This window comes from Mus musculus, chromosome 6 (genome assembly GCF_000001635.26).
Source record: "Mus musculus strain C57BL/6J chromosome 6, GRCm38.p6 C57BL/6J".
NCBI classification, from domain to species: domain Eukaryota; kingdom Metazoa; phylum Chordata; class Mammalia; order Rodentia; family Muridae; genus Mus; species Mus musculus.
Window position 1 is genome coordinate 5412733 of NC_000072.6, and position 21187 is coordinate 5433919.

The window sequence follows — 21187 nt, forward strand, 5'->3', positions numbered from 1 at the left end:
AACTGTATTCGCAGAAGAAGGCCTTTCTCCAAGGTCCCCTTCCTAGCTGAGCTTGTTGTCACGTGACACTCAGAAAGCCACCAGAGCAGAATTGTGTCCCTGGGTAAAGTAAGAAGCCTATATTCTGTTTTTTTTGTTTTTGTTTTTGTTTTGTTTTTTTAAGTTCCTCTGGATTAGCCTCTTTTTTCAGTTGAATGGCAATAATAGCATTCATTTCTACAGAAAAGCATTTCAACAGTTTCAAGGGAAGATACGGTCTCACCATGTGCCCCACAAGATGAATGCAAGACTGCATAATAACAGCCCATTTTCCACGAGTGTGAGCTATTCACTCTTATCTCTGGTTACTTGGCTAAATTTTAATCAGTGGGCTTTGGAATTAAAAAGATAAAAGAAAATGAAGTAAACATAAGATGCCTGAGCGCAGTCAGTACCCGCATCTTGTTTTCCAGCTGCGCATCTAGAAAGATATCTTTTCTTTCAGGTTCAGTAACCTTAAAATAAACAAAATGATAAATAAACATAGGCTGTTTGAAAAACATCTGCCTCCCAGGGGACGAGAAGCAATATTGTGAGGAAGCCGGCAGGTAAGCCTTGATATGAAAAAGATTTGCTTCAGGAGTCTCGGGGAACTAGTTTACTATCTCTGCTTCCTGTTCTCATGCGGCTAAGGCAAGCACACCTCAGCTGGGCTTTGGCAGGATGCCTTCTCTAAGATGAGGCAACTGTGGAGGAGCGTGGCCAGCCACAAGGACAGAGCTGAGCTGACAGCCCGTGCTTTGCTTCCCTGCCAGCAGCCACAAGGACGGCATCTCTTTCTCTGTTGTGCAGGGAAGTGTTAGTGCATTGCTACAGGTTTTCCTGTCTAAACTCAAATATGGCTGTGCCCATCCAGTCCCGTGGTTTCAATACCATCCAAGGGTGTTCACTTGAGATTTTCCAGCCTGCCTCACCTCCCGGACATCCAGAACCCTCTATTTCACCGTGTAAAACTCACAACCCCTGGATATTTAATAATGATACTAAAGAATGTCAAATTTAACACACCAAGAAGGAAACTCTTCCTGCCCCTCTAGCTACTTTGTCTCGGGGAGAGGAGTGAGGAACTTCCTTTGCTTTAAGCCTCAGGCATTTGAATGTTGTTACAGAAACACATTTAACTTATCCTGATTAAATCATAGCCTAAGGAGAGCTTAGCATATGTTGGGAATCAAAGAAAAGTTGAATAACTTAGCTAAGGTCACCTGGGAAGCATTAACCAGGGGCTCAAAGTGAGCCTAACAGGATGGACATGGGGAAGCATTTAGCAGAGAATCTTCAACAGGCAGGTCCACGCAGGTGCTTGATAATGGTGGTGAAATTTTCCCCCAGAAGAATCAACAACTGTAACCGAGAGTGTGTTGGGTGGGTTACCCACAGTGTCAGGGTAGAGGGAAAAGGAAGAGTGAACCAGAACCTTTGCTATTCCGTGATAATAGAGAAGTCACTGGAGTTGGTGAGATTACTGATAAGAAAGGATAAAAGTAACCTCAGTGTGTGACATACACTTTAAAGGACAACCTCAGTGTGTGACATACACTTTAAAGGACAACCTCAGTGTGTGACATACACTTTAAAGGACAGTCAGTCTACAGGGAATGAAGAGGTGTGGGTTCCTGTGGTAAGGGGAGAAATGAGTTTTGGACTTCACACTGCAGAAAATGCAAGTTCTAGGGTAATGGGACCTTAAGGATGACAGTCGTTCACTTGAGGCTTCATTTAAAACAGGGCTATGGAAAATATGAGGGGGTATATTCGCTTTAGATTGTAGACCAAAGGGACAAAATTGAAACCAGAATAAAGCAGGTAACTGAAAATATGCTTTGATGGCAGTTAATAACAAACTTGATCCTGGACAAAATTGCATCCTTGACAAAGAAGCAGACCTGAGGAACAATTCTAGAACTCAAGGAAAATGAAGAGCTCTGAACAGGAAAGAAATGAGCTTCAACCTTGGAATAAGAGATGTCCCAAAAATAATATAAGTGTTTATAAGTGAGAAACAGTATGGAAAGTGCCTGGGAGTGCTCCAAAGTAGATTTCTTTAATATATTTGTAAGGGGGCAACTAGACAAACATGCTATGTTTTACCTGCATGGATGTGTACTGCCACCCTTCAAACCGAGTCAGGTGTAACTCACACCAGTGAGAGTGAATGGAAAAGCACTAAGATGAAATAATTCCAGTAAAGCAGCCAGCCAGCTGGGAACTAAACCCTTATGAAGTCAGTAAATGCAATCGGTTCTTCCTGAGACCTGTACCATCCATCTGAATTAATATTTCCTTTGTATGCTCATATGTGTCATGGGTCACCGTAATCTATGGCACCATAAACGCTTCATCCTATTACCATTTGTAAGAAAAGAGTAGTTACTTAAGATGACGTGAAAGGGGAGGCCACCAAATTGCTGTGATTTCATTTGTATCGTTGAGGACTGTGGCTGAAAAGTGGTAAGAAGGGATTTCTCATCAATGGCGGTAGCTTGATAATGAGTGGGTAGCATCCGAGTTACAGTTCCAGACCCTGTGGTAAAATACCATGACCAAAAGCAACTTGAAGAAGATAAGGGTTGATTTCAGCTTAGAAACCCCAGCTCATAGTCCACTGCCAAGGGAAGTCAGTACAGGAACCCCAGGCAGAATCCTGGGGAAGTGTGGCTTACTGGCTGCCTCCCATGGTGTACTGGCTAGTTTTGTGACAACTTGACACAGCTGGAGTTATCACAGAGTAAGGAGCTTCAGTTGAGGAAATGCCTCCATGAGATCCAACTGTAAGGCATTTTCTCAATTAGTGATCAAGAGGGAAAGGCCCCTTGTGGCTGGGAACCAACTCTGGGCTGGTAGTCTTGGGTTCTATAAGAGAGCAGGCTGAGCAAGCCAGGGGAAGCAAGCCAGTAAAGAACATCCCTCCATGGCCTCTGCATCAGCTCCTGTTTTCTGACCTGCTTGAGTTCCAGTCCTGACTTCCTTGGTGATGAACAGCAGTATGGAATTATAAGCTGAATAAACCCTTTCCTCTCAACTTGTTTCTTGGTCATGATGTTTGTGCAGGAATAGAAACCCTGACTAAGACACATGGCTTACTCAGTCTGTTTTGTTTGTTTGTTTGTTTGTTTGTTTTGTTTTTCAATCAAGGACATTTTTTTTTAAATCCAGGGCATGATGCCACTGCTAACAGTGGACTGGACTCATCCACGTTAATTCAGAAACTATTCCACAGGCCCTCCCACTGGTCAATCTGGTAGTGGCGTCTTCTCACCTGAGCTTCCCACTTCCAATGTGACCCTAGTTTGTGTAGAGTGACCCAACACAAATAAGAATTTGTTTTTAAAGGATGCCTTTATAGTTTCCAATTTATCAGAAAATATTTAATCTAAAACTATAAATATTATTTCAAAAGGATAGATTAAAATATGAACTCCTTTGGAGAAGTAGACAGCTCTTTTTCTTAGAAAAAAAAAAACGAAAAATCTAAGTGTAACCACATTTTTTGATATATGAAGCTTTGCCAATAAAAATAGTAAATCATAAAACATTTAGTAAAAAGTTGGTTATTAAGGAACAAAACTTGGTCAACTTCCATTTCTTTATAACATTCAGAATTTTAAAAATTAGTAAATGCCATCCTTATGGAATTAAAATGACAATCTCATACATACCAGGCAATCTTTTTACTTTATTTATTAAGTATATTAGTAAATATCAAGGCGGAAGGTGCCCCGCCTAGGCTTACACTCCGTCCGCCTCTCCAGCTGACCTTGTCTTGTGCTCCCCATCCTCAAGGAGCTGGTATTGCAGGTTGTGCCTCAAGGCTCCGCTTTAATGGATATTCTTAGTCTATGATGCCAACAGATGCATGGCCACAGAGTCCTGACTTCTTTAAAAGTAGACCAAGAGTTATCCTACTTAAAAATTTCATTGATCATGGGTGACTATAACTAGATCATGTATGATACATGTAATATAGTCATGAAATGCTTCTGTTTTTTATTCTGGTGTCTCTTTAAATTAATCATTATTTTGGAGCTCTAATTTCTCCCCTATTGTGGAATGTAGCAAACTCACGTTACTTCCACGAAATTTTAGGTAACAAAAGGTTGCCCATCTCAGAGAAACCTTCAGTCTCAACTCAAAAGTTAGATAACCAGGGCTGACTAAAAACTCAAACTTGATTTAAAATCACACTCCTCTCCGTCCTTTCTGGCTGGGGCTCGCCTGCTTTCAATCAGAAGCATACACCACAGAGAGGCTGCACAAAGTCCTCCCGTCCATTCACAAGGCCACAGGACAGGGCCAGAGAGAGGGAGCAGATAGGATCCTCTGACCTCTCGGACTCTACCTTGGCTACCTCCTGGAGTTTACCTTGGTCACTGTGAGTCTGGTAGTTGTTTAAAGCAGTAAAAATTATGTCAGCTCACAGAAAGAAATTAACTGTAGCTTGTTTGTCATTCAAGCAAAGGCAATATTCAAAATAATTAGAAAACATCCAGTTTAGGATGGAAGCTTTATCTGTAAATGGACAAGCAAGCAGGACTGAGTTGGTTGTTTTCGAAAACTCTGTCTTATGGCAAAGAGTAAAACCTTCCAGATACAGGCAAGTCATCTGTGTGCTTTAACACGCATTTAATTTTTATATGCTTGATTATTGCATATTTAGAAAAAAAAGCGAAAATTTAGTGCTATTGTAATAATAGATATTTGGATGCAGTAACACAATAGAGATATAAGCTAACCCCATTTTACATATAAATGCAAAACACTTTGGCATTTTAGAGAAATACGGGCATTTCTGGGAATGCAGCTATAATAAAAATCAGGGTGGTTTTGGTTTTGTGTGTTCAGAACTTTCCTAACGTGTTTCTCCTTTGAGAGTGTCATTCCTCAAAGAATAAAATTTAGCCTAGAGCAGAACAGAGCACGCAGCATTTGACAACACTGTAAATTCCTGTTGGAGGCCCAGTGTCCCCTTTCCTGTCCTTTGAGCCTGGATCCCCGTTCTCTGACTAGCCCCACTCTCCTTTCCAGTCTCTGCCCTACCTCATCTGCCTGCCCGGTTCTTAGTGCACATGAATTACAGTCCTTTGCCCACTGATGGATTTTAAAACTATCTCATTCTTTGCTACTTGGGGTAAAAGTCACTTTGTATCTATCTCCTTCGCTGCCATTGAAACTTCCTTCTGAAGACAGTGTTACATCAAGGATTTCGGTAGGCTCTCCCACTGTGAAAAGTTATTTCATCCCTGAATGATTTACCCTGCTCACTTAGAATGAAAATACTTGCAAACGTTTGGGGGATGTACCTTATGAGAATGTAAAACAATCCTTTTAAAGAAGCCTCCTCCTTCCCTCCCTCCCTCCCTCCCCCCTCCTTCCCTCCCTCCCTCCCTTTCTCTCCCCTCCCTCCCTTTCTCCCCCCTCCCTCCCTCCCTCCCTCCCTCCCTCCCTCCCTCCCTCCCTTCCTTCCTTCCTTGCTTCCTTCCTGAGACAAGATTTCTCTGTGTAATCCTGGCTGTCCTCGAACTCACAGAGATCTGTCTGCCTGTGCCTCCTGAGAGCTAGGATTAAAGGCCTGTGCCACCACTGCCTATCAAGAGGCCATGTTTCTGTGCATAAAAACTCCATGGAGATTTAAAGTCTTCCTAAATCCATATGTAGATCAAAATAAACCCAAGAGCAAGCAAATGTTAAATATCCCCTGGGGAAAAGGCTAGATTTTAATTAATCTGGATAGTTATTGGACCTTGAAGTAGTAGTAGACCATTGTAATGCAAAGGCAAAGAAAATAAGCAATAAAACAACCCACAAAGAAAAACTGACTAAAGTCATTATCACCATATTTATGAGAACTCAAGCTAAAATGGCTAGGAAGATATTCCATTAGGATAATATACACTTCGATCTCCATTGAGGAACTCATACAAATGCAAATCACTCAAAGTTCTCTACGCAAACAAGACTATTTGGATGATTAATCAAAGAAAAGATTTTAAGAGTTAATAATTATAAGGTGACTAAATAAATTCAAAATTATAAGAAATGTTATTTTTACCTTTCAGAATTAGCATAAAATTTTAAAAATGTGTAACACACTGATAGCAGAAATATCTACTCCACTGTATCAATAGGATAAATGTAAATATAATTCATAAAGATGCCAAACACACCAGACATCTCTGCTTTATAATTCTGTTTTCATAAATTTATTACAAGGAAGCAATACTAAAATTTCTACCTACTTATTATTACTAGTGTTAGTTATAAGATCAAAATATTGAAAAAAAGAAAAGAAAAAGAATACCCAATAGTAAGGCACATTTGCTTCATGGATTATTATTTAATTATTTTAAATAGTCTTTAAAATCACAATTTAGTAGCATAGAAATGATTATGAGAGCAAATTTAAAAAGGAATACAAGTATTATACCACATCTAACTCACTCAAAATTTAGGGGAAAACACTGAAACACAATTAGCGCTCACTGTGCATGTACCAGGTTGATTGCAGTTAACTGGACTCAAAGTTTCATTTCTGATGAAGGCATGGCTTACTGAGAACCCTCCCACGTGAGTTATTGACATATAAGCTGGTCGAGCAGCATTCATTCATCCTGTTTAATGAAACTGAAAGATGTAGTGCAGCTGCTTCATTCAGAAGTCAGAGAAACTCCCATGAATTATCTACTACTCATAGAAAGGACAAAGTGTGGACAGCTTATGCTGAGAGCCAGCGCCAGCAAAAAGAACAGGCGTAGTAAGACTCACAACTGGATGTCGGGTGAAGGAAGCAAACCAGCGATATTTCCTCATGGTTCTTGTGTTCAAATTTAGAAAAGGAGACCAAACCATCTGGTTTAGAGTTCTGCATACAACTGGTAGACTAAACAGAAGTAAAGATGGTACTTGCTTATGAAGAGGCTGATGAAGGCAGCTAGAGTTGCCTATGGCTGGAAGAAATTCTAACTGGGAAGAGAGTAGGAAGGCAGGGAGCTCTTCCACATCAAGAAATGTTTGTTTTCCCACCAGGGCATGGTGGTACATGCCTTTAATCCCAGCACCCAGGATGCAGAGGTAGCCTGGGCTATATTAGTGAGACATGATCTCAGAGGAGGAGTGAGAGAGCAAGAGTGAGAGGTGTTATTTGCATCCTCAACAGGGATATGATTATAATAATATTGAAGCTGTGCAGGTATATTTGTACATATCATATTGCATTTGCTATATTATGAGCTTGAGTCAAATTCCTTAAAAAAAAATGCATAGAAGTCCAAATATCTAACATATCAGCCTGTGGACGTGCTTGGAAACAGCGTGACTGCAGATGGCATCACTAATAACAGTGAAGCCATTCTTGAGTGGGATGGACCTGTTGGAGGATGTGCAGTGTTCTTCCTTATGAAGACACAGATGAAGAAATGTAGAGATAGAGCTGAAGACTGAAAGAACACTTCTACAAGTAAAGTGCCACCAACGCTCGGCAGCCAGCACCAAAGTAAAGACTGCAGAGACTGCAGAGAAAACTGGCCACACCTGCAAACGCTGGGATTTCAGGCTGTCCTCTTCATCATCACTGCAGGAAGATTAGCTTAGGAAGTTGTTGAAAAGAAATCCATTAATGTTCCTCCTATGGGGCTGCAAACCCCTTCAGTTCCTTGGGTACTTTCTCTACCTCCTTCATTGGGGACCCTGTGCTCTGTCCAATGGATGACTGTGAGCATCCACTTCTGTGTACCCCCAGAGCTCCTTGGGACTAAACCACCAATCAAAGAAAACACAGTGTGAGATTTGTGGCTCTAGCTGCATATGTAGCAGAGAATGGCCTAGTCGGTCATCAATGGGAGGAGAGGCCCTAGGTCCTGTGAAGGTTCTATGCCCCAGTATAGGGGAATGCCAGGAACAAGAAACAGGAGTGGGTGGGTTGGGGAGCAGGAGGAGGAGGGAGGGGATAGGAGGGTTTTGGAGGGGAAACTAGGAAAGGGGATGACATTTAAAATATAAATAAAGAAAATATCTAATAAAAAAAGAAAGAAAAGAAAAGAAATCCCTTGTATCTTCCTGCAAAAAAGCAGGAAAGTTCCCTGAAAGTTCCCTGAAAGTTCCCTCACTGAGCCTCTGAACTCTAATTTCTTGAAGAAATCACAAGAATCTAAAATTTAAAAAACACTATAGATTCTTTTGGAAAGTTCTTGCTGGAGAGAGAAATTCAATTCTAAAAGTCAGACATTCCAGCTCAGAGAAGGTAACTACCATGCATTCAGTTATCCCAAGATAACTGAAGGGCCAAGAGTCCAAGTCCATTACAAAAAAAGCCCAAAGGCTGTGGTTCCCTCTAAGTTGGCCTGTAAGATTTTCCTCCTGACTCTTTGATTCTCTTTCTTACTGGAAACTCTCCTGCAGCTGAAGTGACCCTGCATATGGCTTCCAGAAAGACATTTGTATTCATCCTATCTCACCTAGGAGCAGAAACCTGACCTGAAAGGAGATCTCACCGAGAACCCTTCTGGGTCAGAATGCTGATGAACACGAGCCCAGAAAGAATGGCTTTGATGACAATTCTGCCTCCTGCAAGTGAGAAGCCCCAGTATTTGCTAAGCCGTAGCTGGAGAAACCTCACTGGAGAGTTGATTTCTTAACCAGACACGGCTTGTGGGAGAGTTTCCTTCTTTAAGTATATTCTGAATAATCAGGGGATGCTGTAAATAAGGCCAAGAAGGCGCTATTCATGTGAGAAAGCTGATTTTAAATTTATAAAATGCAATGGCATCTCTACTACATCTGGTTTTCATATAACAAGCAATATAAAATTTCCTGCAGAAAAAATAATAATGAGGTAGAATAGCATACTAATAAGGGATTTTCTTTCAAACCAGCTGCCTGCTTGCAAATTTCTACTTGCAAGCTCAGTACCTTAGTGCACTTTGTGCAAATTGTTAACCCAAGGATAACTTTCTCCAACTATAGAATTAGGGTAAAAACTGCATCTACTGCAGAGCTGCTGGGAGATTCCATGAGGTCCTGCATGAAATACAGGTTATGATGCAGCACATTGTTCAACTCCAAATTAATATCGGTGACAGTAATATCAATAACACTACTATCATCAACGACTGATGATGATGATGTTGATGAGTCTCTTTGAACTTGTATTTGGAGGACCAATGAAAATTTCCAGTACAATTATTTACGACGCTGGCCCTTAGGCGTCATTTGGTCCACCTCTTTAAATTAGGCAGAGATGGAAATTTCTAGTTTCTCAGGTTGGTAATTCTAACACTTAAAATTCGTTATCAGAAAAATAAAAACCACACTGGTTTCCTGTTCTGTTCAGTAAGTGGGTTTCATGAAGGCATTCCCAAAGTGCTGTCCAGGGAAATCATTCCTAAGACTGTGTTTGCCCCAGTTGTCTATGAAATCATTCTCCCAGTCACAGTCTGCTTCCTCTCTCTCCATGACTGTTTCTAAAATGCTAATTTTTACAAGTCTTAATGCGAACTATGACGTTTAAGCTGTTTTGGTGCTAAAAACTGTGTGTGTCTCTGTGTGTGTATCTCTCTGTGTGTCTCTCTGTGTGTGTGTCTCTCTCTCTGTGTTTATTATATCACAAAGACATAGCTCCCACCATACTGTGACTTCAGCCAGTGTACCTGGGAATTTCATGCCACCATAGTTGGTTTGCATCAAACTTTAGATCTGCCTGCTTTGAAAGAGAAGAAAGATTATTTTATAAAATGGCTAAAACAGTCTTTGAGGACTGGAAAGGTGGTTCAGTGGTTAAGAACACCTGCTAGTTTTGAAGAGGATGTGGGTTTCCCACCAAGAACCCACAGTGGGCTCTCAGTCAAATGGAGCTCCAGCTCAAGGCGGGTCTGCGTACATAGGGTGTACATAGAGAGGACTGAGCACACTCACACAAATAAGTAAAAATTTAATTTAAAATCTTCGTACATTTTAAAGTCCCCTGCATGAGCTGCAGTTTTTAAATATATTCTTTATTTTTAATTTAAAATTATGTCTATCTATCTATTCTTATTTGTGTATGTGCACGTGTGTGCATGGGACTCATTGGGACCATTAGTGAAAGTTGGTTCTCACCTTCCACTATATGGGTCCCAGATACCAAACTCAAGCAGTCAGCCTGCAGTGGCAAGCTCCTTTACCTATTTTCACCCTTTAAATTAAAAAAAAAAAAAAGTCCACAAAATTTTATATTTTTATATGCTTGGCATTTTAATGATATAAACCATTTTGTTATAGACATCACTTACTTCTAAATCTACCAGGGAGTGAAGACCAGTGCTCAAGACTTGTGAAAGAGATCAGGTCGTTAGCTCTTCTTCTGGGTGCATTTGCTAGCAGTCAGGAGGACGGAGGTGTTTGCTTAAGGAGTGACTTACACTAGGGTCAGCAATGACCCAATGGCTAGGTGGGAATCACGCATGACAGGCAAAGGTTAAAGAGAGCCCGTGAGAAAGAGTTATGCTCAATGAACCTCATGAGGAAAGTCATGAATATGAAGGAACCATAAACACATATGTGTGTTTAAATATCTGTCTGCTTCTAATTTCCTCCATAGGTGCAAACGTAAACATGAAAACCAACAACCAGGATGAAGAGACACCCCTGCACACGGCGGCCCACTTCGGCCTCTCTGAGCTGGTTGCCTTCTACGTGGAGAACGGGGCCATCGTGGATAGCATGAACGCCCACATGGAGACCCCACTGGCCATTGCCACCTACTGGGCCCTGCGCTTCAAGGAGCAGGAGTACAGCAGGGAACACCACCTCATCTGCCGCACCCTGCTGGACAACAACGCCGAGGTCAACGCTCGTGATGATGATTTCAAGTCCCCTCTACACAAGGCTGCCTGGAATTGCGACCACGTGCTCATGCACATGATGCTGGAGGCAGGAGCTGAGGCCAACCTCATGGATATCAATGGCTGTGCCGCTATCCAGTACGTGCTGAAGGTCACCTCCGTGCGTCCTGCTGCACAGCCTGAGATCTGCTACCAGCTGCTGCTGAACCACGGGGCTGCGCGCATCTACCCCCCACAGTTCCACAAGGTGAGGCTGCATCCCCGCTCTTAGCTCAAATAAAGGTGTGAGTGCCCGGTGGGTGTGCCCTATAGTCTCCCCGTGATTCCAACTTGTTCAAGACTTGAGTCTTTGAACTAACCGGTTTTCTGACCTCCATTCAACCGTCCACCCTCTCTTTGTGTGTTTGAAATTTGAGGAGGATCTGGAAAGTCAGCACAGAAAGAAAAGGCATTCCTGCCTAATGTCGGGTCTAAAGACTACAGAGCCTGTTTTAGAATGAGTTAGCTTAGGCCAAGAAAGAACTGCACATTCTTCCAATTGGGCAAAAGTTAGCAATAATGTCAGCTAACACATAGGGATTATAATGATTTGTAACAAATACAGCACATTGTTACAAACATTCGATATATACTCATTTGATTTCCTTCAATAATTCTATAAAGGATTCATTATTCTGTTTTTTGAGGTGGTGAGACTAGGACCTGACCTTAAATAATTTATTCAAGGATTTATTCACAAAATATCATACAGCATGACCTCTTTTTCAGAACAACACTAATTAATAATCTCTAATGGGCTGGCAGAGAGCAGATGCTAATGATGTTGATATGACCAAGACAAGGTACCTACTAAAGTAGCTTCATCTACTGGGAAAGAAAAGCACACACGGAGGTCATGACGGAGTAGCGGGACGCAGGCGGTGCTAGCATCAGGTTAATGATGATCATTAATTTGTAGTCAAATGCATTTAACACTTAAAGCAAGCCAGATGATCCTGGAGCTCTGAAAGTTTAACTTAAAGAAGCTGAGAAATTTGGAGACTATTCTTTCTAACTCAACTGAGACCATCCCTCCCATATACATATATAAAGACATATAGAATACATACATACATACATGCATATATACACATATAAACATATAGGGCATACACACATATATGTATATGTATACACACACATATATACATACATATATATGTGAGGACAATCTGGGAAAAGTTCTAGAGATGGGAGGACAGTCAGAAGTGGTGATGGGCATGCTCCTATTGGTCCAGCATTGAAGAAATAGAGGTAGGGGGATTGTAAATTTGAGGCCTGGGTTACAAGGTAAATCCTTGTTTCATACTATTAGAATTACAAAAACCCCAACCTAACTACTAAACAAACAAAAAACAAAACAGAAAGGAAAAGAAAAAGTAAAAATGGTAGAAATCACTCAGGAGTAGTGAATTCCATGAGGGAGACCTTCAGATAATCCAAAGTGGGTTCAGTTCTTGAGTTAAGACCCAGCGAGAGTCAGTAATCCTGACTCAGGAGGGAATTCTCAGTTGCATCTCAGTATTTCAACTGAGCATTAATCTTCACTTGCTGTTAGGACAGAGCCTAGCGGTTGGGAATGCTAAGTGTCTAGCTGGCCGTGTACTGCTGTAGAGCGTATGAACACATCACTTAGTTTCCCAGACCTCCCCTCACCCCCAGACTTCTACAGCACTAAATGGAGACTGGGGGTGGCATACCCACCTGTCTGGTGAGGCAGCGTCCCTGTCTTCCTGTCCCTTGTGCTTTGGGGGCAGGGTAAGAGCTTCTAGCACCAGCCCTGTTTGGTGGCTCCTCCCAGTTCTGTGTCCCCAGGAACGCTGAAAGCAGTGTTAGTTAGTCTTCCTTTGGGTTTTGTTTGCTCCTCTAACTTCCTGTGCTTTAGCTGATGGCTAAGGGAATTTAATGTAGGCTTGGATGGTTTCATTGCTGTCCATGTTCTCATGTGTGTGGCTTGGGAAAGTGGAAGGAAAACTTCAACGCACTATGCAGATGCTCCGACATGATTTAGAACAACCACTCCACGGCCCAACTTCCCTAAGAGAAAGTCGTCTTGACGACAGGGAAATGACTGACTCATTTATCCCGAAGATAAAGTGATCTGTTCTCCCCTGCATGGGGAATTCAGTTTCCTTATTTACAAGGAACAAGGTCAGAGCGGCAGATGCTGTCTTCCCAATGCAAAGTGGAAGAGAGAGAGCCAATGTATAAATTACATAAGCAACGTGGTGGGGGAGGATGATAGGGTCTACGATTGCTTTCCAGGGTACAAAAGGACATTTGATTCTTTTTTTTTTTTTTTTCTTCTGCTGCTAGCATAATTCTGAAGAAAGCGACACCCTGAGGAGCCAGAATCGAGATTTCTTGTAGGTCAAGAAAGACATTTTTTTCTGGGGAGGGGAAAGATAATGTGAGAATTTGGGGGAGGTAAATGTGATTTCTGCCATTGAATAATGTTGTGTGCAAAGCCCATTGCTCAAACAATTCCCTTGATAATAAGTGATGTGTGTGTGTGTGTGTGTGTGTGTGTGTTTGTACACAAAAACATAGCATTCTATAGGGTTCAAGGTAGCTTTAGGAGAATTTCTTATTGAAAAATGTCTTACAAGTGACACCTGAAAGAGTTAGAGAGACATCTTTAATCTCCCCTTGTGCGTTTCTCTCTGTGTGTCAGGGTATGCAGGTACCTGTGTATGTGTGTTTGGAGGTGAAGCCAATTTAAGGTTGACTTCATCAATCACTTTCTACTGTATTTTTGGAACAGACTCTCTCTTTGGACTTGGAATTTGCTGCTTAATTAAGGTAATTGGCCGACAAGCTCCCAGGGTGGCATTCTCTTATCTCTGCCTCCCCAGCACCAGGAACAGGATGCCAATCTCTTTTAGAAAGTCTTAGGGATAAAAGTCAGGTTCTATGCTTGCCTAGCAAGTGCTCAATCCATTGAGCCATCTTCCCAGCTCCTTGGATCTATACCATGCTAGTTTATGCTTTAGGAGTTAGATGATGAGGGCGTGGCATCTGATCCACTCACCGGTGATCACTGTTTTAGAAAACAATTTTATCTTTGTCTAGTTATTATTTTGTGATGGAAGAAAAAAGTCACTATAGAGACAGAGTGTGAAGCCCTCTGGTGTCCTCTGCTTCTTAGCCCATCAGAGGCTAAGCAGAGGCAGTGGCTTCTCCTTTGGTGTCCACAATGGCTCCCTGTCATGTGTTAGTTTAGGTTCCTGGCAATCAGTGTAGAGTGATGCTTTAGAGTTTGTTATCCTCTCTCTCTCTCTTTCTCTCTCTCTCTCTCTCTCTCTCTCTCTCTCTCTCTCTCTCTCTCTCTCTCTCCCTCCCTCCCTCCCTCCCTCCCTCCCTCCCTATCTATGTATTACCTGGGTGAAATACTGAGGCCTGAGATGAGTCTAGTTGTGTTAGCCCCAGGCGCTGAAGTTCTGATAATGACAGTTAGGAGGCTGTCAGGCAAAAAAGGATCCTTATACGGTTTGAGAATCAAGACTTCTGTCAGAAGAAAACTAAGTAGTTAGAATGTGTGGTGGTTTGAATAGGAATGGCCCCATAGACTCTTGTGTTTGAATGCTTAGCCCATAGGGAGTGGCACTATTAGAATGTGTGGTCTTCTTGGAGTGGGTGTGGCCTTGTTGGAGGAAGTGTGTCACTGTGGGGGAGGGCTTTGAGGTCTTATGTGTTCAACTTAGGCCTAGTGTGGCAGTCTCCTTCTGCTGCCTGAAGATCAAGATGTAGAATCTCAGCTCCTTCTCCAGCACCATATCTGCTTGCATGCTGCCATGCTTCCTGCTATGATGATAGCTGACTAATCCTCTGAAACTATAAGCAAGCCCCAATGAAATGTTTTCCTTTATCAGAGTTGCTGAGGTCATGGTGTCTCTTCCTAGCAATAGAAACCATATCTAAGATAAACCATCAGCAAAAACTAATGCCAGCAGTTTAGGCCTGTGGTCTCTGAAGATTGCAAAAGGTCAGGATTTGGTCAAAATATTTGGCCAAATATTTTTCCCTAATGAAAGTTGAAAGTCATTGCTTTGTTATACACAAAAGGATGTTGGGTGCAAATGGAAGCATCAGACATGTGAAGTTTGGTTTCTAAACATCTACACTTCTGTATGTACAACTTTATTTGAACCTTTTCTGCCCCTCCTTTTTGTAATTTCTATTACACATGTCCCAACTCCATCTCTTGGTGTCTCCATGCCCCTTAACTCACAGGAGCCAGACTTCATTACATGCTATTTAGTAGAGTACCCTCAGACCTGTTGTCTCGTGTTTTCACGACGCTCTTTCCACGGCCCCTAGCTTGTGTTTCCAACCTTGCTATTTGTCTCATTGACGGAGAGCTGCAGGAGGATTGGGTTGGCTCACTGATCCTTGGATCTGGAGAATATGTGAGCTCTTTGCTCTTCAGGGTGGCTAGCCTCCAGAAGTGAGCTCGACAACTAGAGAAGGACCTGCAGACAGAGGGCAGAAACATCATTTCAGTGGAGCAACAGAAGTCCCATGAGACTGGTTGTTCAACAGTGGATGTAATGAGCTTTCTGCTATAAAGGTGGCTTTCTGATCTCCATCTACGTGTTATTCTCACCTTATTCTTAGTGTACACTTTATCAATAAGAGAACATCACTCACGGGGCCTCTACAACCCTGAATGCTATAACATGGAAGGTTTCAGAGTTGAGCTGTCAGCTCTCCTGTTCATCATCCTCAGTTATCCCTCAGAATCTGGTTCATTCTTTATTCACTTCACCTCAAAAAAGGTGGGAGAGTTTTCATGAAGGGTTTTGTGTGTGTGTGTGTGTGTGTGTGTGTGTGTGTGTGTGTGTGTGTGTAGTCAACATGGAGAGAAGAAGCCTTGGCAATTTGGGTATACTTGTAGAACTCACACAAACCTTCCTATGTAAACAAGAAGCCAGTGTGGGAGGCACCCATGTGAGGTTATATTGATAGCTAAGACCTTCCTTTCCCCTTATTCTACCTCATCTAACCAGTAGAGAGATGATACACCATGGCACACATACTCAGATATGGTGCACACATGCCAGAGACCTTTCTATTGTCCAAGATGGAGAGGGGATCTCTGCTCCTCCAAACAAGGATCTGTGCTGACTAGACCCAATCTCTACAGCTCCCTGGCTTGGATTGATGCAGTTTTTATGCTTTACTTTTATTTTCAAATTTTACTTTTAAGCTTTTATCTTTGGTGTATTTGAGGGACTGGGTACATGTGTATCCCAGGCTGGCTTTGGACCCTCAATCTTGCTTCAGCCTCCTAAATACTGTCATTATAGGATTGTGCTGTAGCTGGGATTTTTTTTTTTTAAAGATTTATTTATTTATTATATGTAAGTACACTGTAGCTGTCCTCAGACACTCCAGAAGAGGGAGTCAGATCTCGTTATGGATGGTTGTGAGCCACCATGTGGTTGCTGGGATTTGAACTCCTGACCTTCGGAAGAGCAGTCGGGTGCTCTTACCCACTGAGCCATCTCACCAGCCCTTAGCTGGGATTTTTTAAAACCATGTAATATAACCCTTAATTAATTACATGGGCTAACCCTTTATTAGCACTTGTCTTACCTAGTTCATGTGGTTTTGTTTTTTCTCTCATTATCATAATTAGAACCCAGTGGGGTTTGTGTTGTTTGTTTGTTTGTTTGTTTTTGCTTTTTGGATATTTCTGCTTTGTCTTCACATTTTGTAACCTAACAAATGCTACTTGATTGCTCTAGCAGATAAACGCAATATTGATGGCTAGTAAAAGCTTTGCTCAGGTGGATTAATAACCCAGTTTAGTCTGAATCTAAAATGAAATCCCTTTATGTCCAGTGGGAAATGTTGATGACTTTGGCTCACCATGGTTTTGTTTGCTCAGTGAAGTCTGGAATGGAATATGCTAATGATATAACTACATCTCATATTACCTTTCGTTCTTAAAGAAAGTGACTGAGTATGACACCAGTCCACTACAGGTGCTGTTCCTGGAAGATGGCTTTGGTTGACTCACTGGTGACTCTTGGTTGGGAATTCTTGATGTCTGTGAGAGATGTGAGTCATGTGCCCACACCAAGTGACAAGATCTCTGTTTCCTCTGCAGGTGATCCAGGCTTGCCACTCTTGCCCGAAAGCCATTGAAGTTGTGGTCAATGCCTATGAACACATTCGATGGAACATAAAGTGGAGACGAGCCATTCCTGATGATGACTTGGAGGTAAATGATTCACTTTCTGTGGTCTTCACTAGGGAGTGCTGCCAGATGTCTGGATAAGCCCTCAGCATTCTTGTTTAACACATTGGTTTTGAGAGTGCTTTCAAAGTTTATTATTTTTTTCAAATGTAATGAAACAAAGGATTATAAAATGCAAGTTTGAGAATGTAAAACTTTATGCTTGTATATCTGTCAAATATGTGATATAGGAAGTCTTGGGAATTTCTCTGAGAGAAGTTTGAGTAAATATATAGAGGTGGCAGTTTTATTTTCCTCTAATTTAAATGAGTTAAGGGATACTATCCAGGACTGCTGACTCAGCAATTTTTCCAGCATGCCACAGTGTTTTATATCACTAGTGAGTTTACTTTCAACTATATCTAGGTGCTTATGACTAAGCAGAAAACACTATTTCAGAGTCTTCAGTGAGCCACACGCAAAACCCTTAGTAGAACCATGCCCTCACTTGTGAACTTAGAGACTTTGGTCCATCTGTGAACTAGCCCTTCCCACAGAGCATCCTGTTCTTGACTTCTGAAGGCTCCGCTGTGTCTAATATATGAGAGGTGCCAGGTACAAAGTTCCCTGGACTTAGAGGCCAATGGCTCATTTGTATAGTCTTATTCTGCTAATTGTTAGCTCTTTTACCTTTTTCACGTTGCTTGCCTGCTAGCCGCTGCCAGTGGGTATTGCCAGGAACATAAAGGACATGCTATAATATTGAGCTGAATTAGAATCGCCATTTTGGTTTGAGCTGGTTTGAGTTCAATCATGGCAGTTTATATCATGTCCTGGATTGTGAACGTGTACCCCTGCTTTTCTTTCCAGTCTTATCACATGCCACTTTCTGCCCTCCCATTTTCATTTGGTGCTCAGTTTTGTTCACGATCAGAGACTCTAGAAAGCTCTTCTTATGTGGAAAGGAGGGATAGGTGCATCCGTGTGAGTCTTTATCTGGGGAAGCTGAGGATCTGCCCTCAAATTAATCTGTCCCACCTTGCTTTCCAGAAACACTGGGATTTTTACCACTCTCTCTTCAAGGTGTGCTGCAACACCCCCAGAACCCTCATGCACCTGTCAAGATGTGCCATTCGAAAAGCGCTACACAACAGATGCCACAAAGCAATCCCTATGCTGTCCCTCCCACTGCCGTTGAAGAAGTACCTGCTTTTGGAGCCAGAGGGAATCATTTACTAAGTCTTAGGAGACAACAGTTGCCAATCCTAGATTTCTAAGGGGACTCACTGGGTAGACGCAGTTTGCATGGATAAAATGGTCCTTGGGTTGGTTATCACACTTTAGGGATTTTAAAACACTTTACAAACACCAAGCCATTAATCCTAGAGTAGTATGCTGAGGGAAAATAAGCGAGAAATGTTAAAGAATTTTCAGACACAATGGCTACATTTAGAAGGCAGATACTATTATAGTAGCTCATGTGACAACATACAGTGACAACTTTTATTAGGTGCCTGATGTAATTTGTAAAATGTTCACATATGATTTCATCTCAAAAGGGACCCACATTTTCTTATAACCAATCTCATTCACTACATTATCAGTAATACGTTTACATGATTGTTTCGTTTGCAATGTAGCAGGTTTTGTGAGTGACCGCTTAAGCTTGGTGTCTCCCACCAGTGACTATTGAGGAGACATTACTGTTACTAGTTTTAGAAACGCCTTCTCCCCAAATCAAAGTCATCCACTCCTTTTGGTGACAAATGCACAGGAGTACAGTGGGAACAAGATCTTTGAGTCTAGATAGAAAAAGAAGGGAAGAGCAGTTTACTTTATAGCCTAGGAATAGACATTTCAACACACTGAGCCAGACACTGGAGGCCGCAGATGGACCTCCAGGGTTGAATGTTTAAAAGGGGATCCAAACATACGAGCAGATGACTGCTGTATGAAGTGATGGGGCAGGAGTACAGGTGCAAACTCATATGTACTGCTTAACTTTCTGAAGTGTGCTCTGACTTGAAGTGCGTGATTTATTTTATTTTATTTTTTTTTAACCATGAAGACAAAGCACGGAGTACTGTTTAGAGGAACCTGCTACTATTGGAGTAAATGTCTTTGAATTTTTCCAGACTATTGAGATAGTGTTTTATTTTGTGTGGTTTCCTGATTTTAGTACCTTTCCAGAGTCTGAGAAAAAATATTCTACACTCCAGCTCTCATGTAGACGAGAAAGAAATTTGAGGAAGTTTTTAGGCAAAAGCAGTTGTAAAGAGAACGTCTTAATTGATTTTCTTGGTGTTTTCATGGAACAGGTAGACAGTTTAGAGTATTTTAGCTGATAGAAAAGGAACTTGCGTTTTAACAGTGGCTCCCTTCAGTTGGAAAAAGAAAGAAAGAAAAAAAGAAAAAAAAACCTTTGCATAGAAGGAAATATGCTATAAGACTTATTTAGTATTTGCTAGTACAATCACACTGGTATGCCTCCTGGAGAACTTTGTTTTCCTCATTTGGTTCTCAGTGATCACTGTTGGATTAGCTTGTTGCCTCTGGGCACAGACTTGGTACCAGTTAAAATTGTAAGTAGTGACGTGTAGACACTGTACCGCTGTGGGCAGACTCCTTTCATTTCTCTGTGGCGTTGCTTCTTGCTTCCTGTCGGATGTTCTCCTGTTGTGGTGACTAGAGATGTTGTCAGACATCCCAGTAGTTCCCGATGTAGCTGTGTTTGTAAATCGAGACCCTCTTACTCCCAGTTTTGTGTAGGTGGACACGTTCATGTATTTGATGTATCAATTTAACTCAACTGATTTCAGAAAAAAAAATTCTGTATTAGAACAAGATCTCTAGCCTGAAACGGAATGCTGAATTTGTACAGATTACACATAGAAAGTAGTTTGCTTAACTGAGTGTTATTTAGAACATATTTCAGAATATTCAAAGGGTTGGGGGCTTCTCTCCATCACCAGGAACATTCTGGCAGAAAAGTCTGTGCTGGACTGATTTATCACAGGTGTAGTGGGACTGAGAACAAGCAGACAAGGTTTTCCTCATATAGGGAGCTAGGGATGTTTGTCATAGTGTTGCAATGTTTCCCTTAGTCTAGTGTGGAATATGTAGCCACTTGTTTTGAATTGCTTGCACATGTGTTTAATGTGATTATTTCTGTACCTTGTCCTTTAATAAAACTTCAATAAAGATCATAAATAAAGCTCTGGCGTTTCCTTTCATCGCTGGGAATCATGTCAACAAGACTCGTCTTCCTCGCACAATATTGACTCTCAATACTGACACAGACTCCCCATCCCCACTCCACCCCCCCCAAAAATGACTTGTTTCACTGATTACCTCAACATTTAGGAAGAGGGAAAAAATAAAGAATTATACCCAGTCAACAGATAATGTTTTCCAAAGAAAGTGAAAGGGGCTGGAGGTGGGGAACGTGGCTGAAACAAAACAAAATGGAGACTGTCGCCATTTTAGTAAGTGTACTTTAGTTAAACGTAGAAAATTGAACGGAACACTCCTGGTCTACTTACCATCTCTGGCATCCTGGGTTTTTCGTTTTCCTCTAGTCCACAGTCCTCTTCAGAATGCTGCATGAGAGGTGGCGGCTTTAGTATGAGGTAGTGCCTTCCTCTTCACTCTTCTGGACATCTCTGCATCTACGCTTCCCTGTGTTTTTAATCACCCAAATGAATGGTACATCTCCACTTGTCCTTCCATTTGGAGCCCAGTGAGTTCTGATAATAGCACAGTAGTCAGAAGGAGATGGGAGAGATCAGAAAGCAAGAAACCATTTGCAGTGAGTTATCAGCCTGGCAAAAGATGGCAACACTTTCAGTCTTGGTCCTTATGTGATTGACTGTGACAAACTCACGAAGTTCTCAGCTTATACATTCTTGAAAACTTTTAAAGAAGAATGTAATTAATGCCAGGCTCTGTTCATCACAGAATACCAACAAGGAGGGCTAGAGAAATCCAGCCATGTATTCTATTTCTTGGAAGAATGCATTTAGCATCTCTACACATGTAGTGGTTAAAGGTGGATGGAAGAGAAAGCATGCCTCACCGGTCACTGTAAGATCCACTCTCAGTAGGCCAGTGC

The 21187-nt window shown here is 41.7% G+C and overlaps 1 protein-coding gene across 2 annotated transcripts in view; it reads left to right on the plus strand.

Annotated features, from left to right (window-relative positions):
* Positions 1-20290, plus strand: part of Asb4 (ankyrin repeat and SOCS box-containing 4) — a 49637-nt gene extending 29347 nt beyond the window's left edge. For both annotated transcript variants that reach the window (NM_023048.5, NM_001355662.1), the window contains 3 exons: positions 10610-11100; positions 17008-17121; positions 18127-20290. In NM_023048.5, the coding sequence (NP_075535.1) occupies positions 10610-11100; positions 17008-17121; positions 18127-18315 (794 nt within the window). In that variant the 3' untranslated portion in view covers positions 18316-20290. The remainder of the gene's footprint in view (positions 1-10609; positions 11101-17007; positions 17122-18126) is intronic.
* The last annotated feature ends 897 nt before the right edge of the window (positions 20291-21187 follow it).